The 6478-nt window shown below is 43.2% G+C and overlaps 1 protein-coding gene across 1 annotated transcript; it reads left to right on the top strand.

Moving 5' to 3' along the window:
- Nucleotides 1-1271: 1271 nt before the first annotated feature.
- On the top strand, nucleotides 1272-3646 carry LOC121791861 (neurofilament medium polypeptide-like). Its single transcript, XM_042189679.1, has 4 exons — nucleotides 1272-1418; nucleotides 2251-2436; nucleotides 2765-3014; nucleotides 3123-3646. The coding sequence occupies exons 1-4, from the start codon at nucleotides 1272-1274 to the stop codon at nucleotides 3644-3646; spliced, it is 1107 nt and encodes a 368-aa protein (XP_042045613.1).
- Nucleotides 3647-6478: the final 2832 nt, after the last annotated feature.

The raw sequence follows: 6478 nt of genomic DNA, 5'->3' as shown, positions 1-6478 counted from the left end.
ATTCTTCTTTCTCTTTTGCAAAGCATCGCATAGAACCAACTGTAGTTACCTTAAAGTGGACGACGCCCACAACCAATCTACTAAGTAAAAAAACTTAGGCTTTGTTTGCTTCTTTCGCATTTAAATTTTTATAAAACATCTTATAAATGCACAAGCAAACTCAATGTAATAATATACTGATTCTATTCGTGCTAAATTGCTCGAATAATACTGAATCGGGTTAAAAGTGGATTGTAGAATTTTTCGTATACAAGCAAGTTTCTATTCGCGCGAACTTGCTTGAAACATGCTTTTCAGTATACCAAACCTAACACATGGGTGGTTTAATAGGTGATAGTCAGTGGTGTAACACCGTCCTCACTGAGGGCGAAGAAACAATTGTCTTTTAATTTCTGTCGTTTTACTCTAGTTCGCCGTAGACTCCTCCGTTGGGAGCTCAGTTTTGTTATCATGTTTACATTTCTGAACTGGATCTATGCAATTTCCGTTTCTGTTCAGTTCTGTGATGCAATTTGTATTTTATTTCGGCTGGATGCTTTTCACAACTTTTATCTGAGTTTATTGCTGGAAATCGTGTTGATCGGAGTTGTGCGTGTTGGGATCAGTTAAATCGGAGTTTGAGGAGGAAGATCTGACTCTGGGTGTTGGGATCAGTTAAATCGGAGTTTTGATCTGGTTGAATTTTGTTGTTGGGGTTGTGCTGATGTTGAGAATCGGAATGGTGACGTGGAGATTTGCATGATTATGGATGTTTTTTGGGTTTTCTATGTTTTGCTTGACTGAGTAGTGTTAGATTAAGAGAGTTTCCGTTTGATTGCAACTGTTGACGTCCGATTTAGCATGCTCTATCTCAGATCTATTTTTCACTTTGTTTCTAGTCATGTTTGAGTTTATTTCCATGAAGAAGATGAAGGTTGTTAGTTAGTTAGATTAAATTTAGTGGGAGGTTCGTTTTTGCAGTTCTTTCTGCCGTACTTGCTAATTTTGGAAAATGGTCCCCACTGCTTGTTTGATTTATGTCTAGCTGTTTAAGGAAATTTTTTCCCTGGTCAAGCAAATTTGTCACTAAATTTTAGTGTTATTTAATTCATGTGCACATGCATGCATCCGCAAGTTTCCTTTTCTTACATCTGGATGACGCACTTTGGGCATACCGGACTGCATTCAAAACTCCCATTGGAATGTCGCCCCACATGCTCGTCTTCGGTAAGATGTGTCATCTCCCTGTCGGTGTGGAGCATAGAGCATACTAGGCAGTCAGAGAAATAAATATGAAGCCTCAAACCTGTGAGGAAGAAAGGAAACTCCAACTACAGGAACTGGAGGAATTACGGCTTGAGTCGTACGATGCTGCCATGTGGTACAAGGAAAGGACTAAGTTGTGGCATGATAAGAACCTCCCGGTCAAAGAATTGCAGGTTGGTCAGAAAGTGCTCTTGTTCCAATCTAGATTGAAGCTGATGCCAGGGAAGCTGAAGTCCAAATGGATAGGACCCTACACAATTATTGGCCTCAGAGCAAATGGAGCTGTGGAAATTTAGGGAGTTGCCCCTAACTCTATACCCTTTCTTGTGAATGGCCACCGGGTAAAAATATATAGGGATAGTTCAGACCTATGTGTGTGGAAGAAATTCCGTTACACATGCCTTACCCTGTCGCCTAAATGGCTGAGTTGTTTGAGTTTTCTTCGGGAATTCTTGGGTCAAGGTAAAAAGAATGAAAATCCGAGTACTGACCCGAACTTCTCAAGAATATTTAAACATGATTTTTGTAAATAATGTGAATATTATGTTTTTCTTAACTAGAAAAAAAAATTCAAACAAATTAAAAATTTTGAAAACCCAAAAATATTTTAAAAACACCGAGCACATCTGGGAGATTAATTGAGATTGGAAAAATTTTGGATTCAGATACCCTTGACCCGTTGTTCGGTGTCTCGCCTTGTATTTTTCTTAGGTGTTAGAAATACATGGGCAGGGAGAATTGAGGGGAATCTCTAGTAAATCAGCAAAAAGGGGGGGAATAGTTACAAAAGGAAATTCGAATTTTGAAATTCAAAGGTGAAAGGACGCGTACGGTCGCGGTCGTCAGGCGCAACCGTTCGCTATTTTCAGTTATTTTCTTTTCCTTTTATTACTTTACTAATTTTTGTTATTTCCTTTTCTTCCTCTTTGATAAAATCAACTTTCCCCCACCTTCTCATTATCGTTCCCAAAAGATTCAACTTGTAACTCAAATTTCTCTATGCAGACTCAACCATCACACCGAGAACCAGATGGAGAGAAAGCCAGCACCTCACTGGAAAAACACACAACCCACCGCCGGAAGGGCGGCGAGACGTCCAAAAAGGCGTCGTCCTCAAACCCACCAGCCAAGAAACCACAAGTCGTACCACCATCGGCGCCTGCACAAGATGTAGTTCCTCCACCACCAGAAGTAAGATTTGGAGCGCCACCAGCAGTGACGGCTCCAATTGCCGAAAACTCGACCCCAACCAAATAATAAAGGAATTTCTCTTGAAATTCAGGTGAGGTGTTCATGCAAGCGAGCTATTCGCTCGAATGGCGGCAACATGTAAAGAAGAAGAGGTCATACCCATATTAACCCCACTGGAAATTCCATCCAGATCTCCGACCCTGACGGAAACACCTATCTCTCGAGCCTTAACGTTATTCAGAGAAAACCCCAAAATTCTTCCTGAAATCCAAACCCAGGAAGCGACTCAATTGCGGAAACCCAGTCCCCCATACATTCCCACACATAGGAGGACACGAATGATGAGGAAGGGGAGGGTAGAACTGAAGAAGGGGAGAGTAGAACTGAAGAGGGCGAGGATAGGCATGAGGGAGACGAGGGTAGTCCGGATAATAGGGGAAGGAGAGATGAAGAGCGTGAGGGTAGTGGGGAGGAGATATCTACCGAGGAACAGACAGAGGAGGGTGCAGAAGCAAATGTAGTGGCTGAGGATACTGAGGAACATGTAGTAGAGGGAGCATATGGTGGAGAACAGGACGGTGTTGTTGAGGGGGAAACCCCAGTTATTGTTGAGGGGGAAACCCTTGTTGTTGATGTGGGGGAAACCCCTATTGTGGTTGTGGAGGAAACTCCTATTGTGTCTAAAGGGGAAACCCTTGTTTCTGTTGAAAGGGAAATTCTATTAGAGGTCGAGGATGACGAGATAGGAGGAGAACCCACAGATGATGGGTTGAAAGATGTCGTAGATCTGGAGGAACTTCCAGAATATGGGCGAACGCCGGGTGATAAGAGGGAGATCAGGAGGAGCAACCGCCGCAGCAGGCAAGCAAAAAGAGCAGTGGCCGAGACCCAGGATACTCGGGCAGAGGGTGATACCTCTGACAAGGCCAAGGAGAGGCACTACGCTGAGGAGCGAAAGAGGAAGGGGAAAGCAGAGGCTAAACCCCTGGTAAAGAAACATAAAATTGCTTCTTCAAAAGTGGTAATCGAGGAACCTGTCCCGACTACCGTTCTGGTGCCTTATTCTAAGGCTCTGGACACTCCAGACGGTGATAGCGAGAATGTAGAGGAGCATGAGCCTGAACAACAAGAAAACTCTGTCTATGAGAAGACCGAGGTGTTTGTGACGAGAAAGCTATTAGACGCCATGGCGCAGTTTGACGACCCCTAGAAGGTCGAAATTTATAAGGAACGAGGAGCAAAAGGGAAGGTTGCCAAGTCAGGAAAGAGTTATGATCCTGAGTCGATGCAGGAGATAGAATCGGAAGAGGAGTTCCTGTCATACATAAGAGCCATAGGGTTTGAATGGCTACTGGACCACAATACCACTGAGGTACCAATAGCCCTGGCAAAGGAATTCTTCACTACTTTCAGGTTCAAGAACAGCACGGACCCAGACGCCGATTCTATTTCTTTCCGACTATTTACCGAGGAGATGGTGATGAGCGTCAGAGAATGGTCTTTGCGCATGTGATTGTTTACTGTAGAGGAAGACGAAAAAGAGAGCTGAAATGAGAGGATGTTCGGTCCCCCGAAGAATACACCGGGGTTTAAGGCACAAAAGTCCGGGGAGCTAATCACCCACCAGCGGGGTGGAAATTCCAAGACCAGTATCTCAAAGGGATTCCATATACCGAACCACCTCCTCCGTTTCACTAAGGGGTTCATAGGGTTTAATCTCATGGGCACCGCAAGTCCTTCCCTCACCACAACAGAGCTTTACTTCACCTGGTGCATGGTCAAGAAGATAAAGGTGCATTTGGGCTATTGGCTGGCGCAGGCCTACCACTTGATGACGAGCAATACATTCCACCACCTCTACACATTCCACCTTCTTGGAGCATATTTACAACGCAACGTGATAATAAAAGTCTAGAAGTCCGTTTCGCCCCTCCAGACGTGCGACGCCCCAGAACTCTTCAATGTGGACTACTTCTTCAATAAGGGTCTACTCTACATGAAGGGAGGTCACGCATATTTCTATGCGATTGGGCAGGCCGAGACTACTGTGAAGACGGAGGATGGTGAAGTGCCTAGTGCGACGATCGAGGAAATGATGAAGGAAATAGTGACCCTAAGCGGTGATGTGGGGCATGTAAAGAGGGAAGTGGAAACAATCAAGACTGCTGTGATGGGACTGAGAGGAGGCCTAGAGAAGCACATAGAGAAGATGGCTGAAGCCCTGTCCTTAATGATGAGGATGGTGAACTTCACCGAGCAGAAAAGTTCCCAGGTCCAGTAGGCTATTCGTCCTGGACCGAGTGAAGAGACCAGATCTCCAGGCGCAGGGAAGCAAGCCTCTCAGAAAGCCCCGATTGTCCCCACCTCTACCAAGTCGTTGAAAAGGAAGCTACTCGCCAGCAAGCCTGTGTCTACCATGCCCGTGAAAAAGTCTGCACTAAAGCCAGCCGAGAATGAAAAGGAGAAAACCGGATCATCGGTTCCTAAGAAAGTGAAGATGGACCAACCCAAGCAAGTACCCAGGAAGGCTGGCTCCCAAGGGAGTCAGCCACAGAATTGAAACACCCCTGTTATCCATGTAATTTTTAAGTTTTGTTTTTTTATATATGCATGCTATGTTTAATTTTCTGCCCAAGCATGTTTCAGTTTTTGTGTCCTTGTATATTTGTACCTTCTCCCACTTAGCCCAGTGCATGGACTAAGTGTGAGAAGTTTGATTAATTTGAGCATGTTTTATGTGTTAGGTCGGCATCTTCTCCCACTTAGCCCATTGTCAGGTCTAAGTGTGAGAAGTGTGTTTCTCCAAATATTTTTGTTTGTCAAGTCTTGTTGAGTTTTAATTTCAGTGTTTCTGCAATTTTTGTTGTCTTTGTTTTCTCCCACTTAGACCAGTTCCTGGACTAAGTGTGAGAAGTTGTGTTGTTGTGATTTTGCTACACTAACACCTTCTTTTCACTTCATCAATCTGCTTGAGGACAACCTACGATGAAGTAAGGAGGGGGAGGGTTAGTGTAGAAAATTTATTGGGGCTGTAGTTTTTAATATAGGTTTATTAAGTGTAAGAGTCAGTAGTATTTTTTATGATCTGTGTTTATGCATAACCGGTAAATAGATGGCAAGATCCCCTTAGCAAGAGTGATTGAAGAAAGAATACATGTTGATTTGTGATACTCTCTGCCTTAAGATATTGAAGTCAGTTTAGATGAAGTAAGAACGATAGAAAGTGCCTAAGTTCGAACCCTTTGTTAGAGCCTTTTGAACATTTGAGCTAAAAGGAAATATATAATAAGAAAGGCTGCCATATATTGCTTAGGACGAGGTGAACACAAATAGAAATTCTTAAATAAAGGGTCGTGGATAGTAAAAATAATAAAGAGGACTTGGAAGCATGGTACTCTAAAAAAAATATAGATATAATAATATATAAAGAGAAGCAAAAGGAGACGGAGATTGAACTTGACTTTTTTAGCTAGGTGCACAATATGGAATATCAAGCTTCCTGGGTCTAGAGAATCCACTAGATCACAAGGTCTAGGAACTCACGGAACGCTGAAAGATCTCGGTCGTTGGACACACAGTTTATCACTTCAAAACCCTCAACCCGCGTATACTTATGAATTAGTATAGGGAAGCAGGGATCGATCCCACGAGGACATATGCGAAATCATGCATTTAAAGGGCTTTTGGGTGGTTTGGCTGCTGCCACGCAAACTGGGTTGAGGAATTTATACTAGACAAGGGAAAAGAAATTTATCTCTCTCTAGATCTAGGAACAGGAAAACATCCACGTAACACAGATTGACATTATATCATCACTATCTTCAAACCAACTTCCTAAATCTAGTAATATCACTACCTAATCTAGCTAGGCAGACTCGATGCATGCAGTGGGGACCATTTTCCCAAAATAGAAGTGTACGACCAAAAAGCTGCAAAATAACCAATTCTAAGCCTAACTACCTACAAAACACAGAGCATCATCGGAATTTAACTGAAACATGATAAAAACAGAACAATGCTTTGTAACTCAACGGCGACCAAC

Source organism: Salvia splendens, unplaced genomic scaffold (genome assembly GCF_004379255.2).
Source record: "Salvia splendens isolate huo1 unplaced genomic scaffold, SspV2 ctg943, whole genome shotgun sequence".
Classification (NCBI taxonomy): Eukaryota; Viridiplantae; Streptophyta; class Magnoliopsida; order Lamiales; family Lamiaceae; genus Salvia; species Salvia splendens.
The sequence above is the reverse complement of the archived record's forward strand: the minus strand, read 5'-3'. Positions and strand labels throughout refer to the sequence as shown.

Excerpts from the sequence above, each read along its gene's own strand:
- LOC121791861 (XM_042189679.1), top strand. The coding sequence starts at position 1,272 with ATGAAGCCTCAAACCTGTGAGGAAGAAAGGAAACTCCAACTACAGGAA. Across the intron at positions 1,419-2,250 it reads TCCCGGTCAAAGAATTGCAG|ACTCAACCATCACACCGAGA; the intron begins GTTGGTCAGAAA and ends TTCTCTATGCAG. Across the intron at positions 3,015-3,122 it reads ATATGGTGGAGAACAGGACG|GGGAAACCCTTGTTTCTGTT; the intron begins GTGTTGTTGAGG and ends TTGTGTCTAAAG.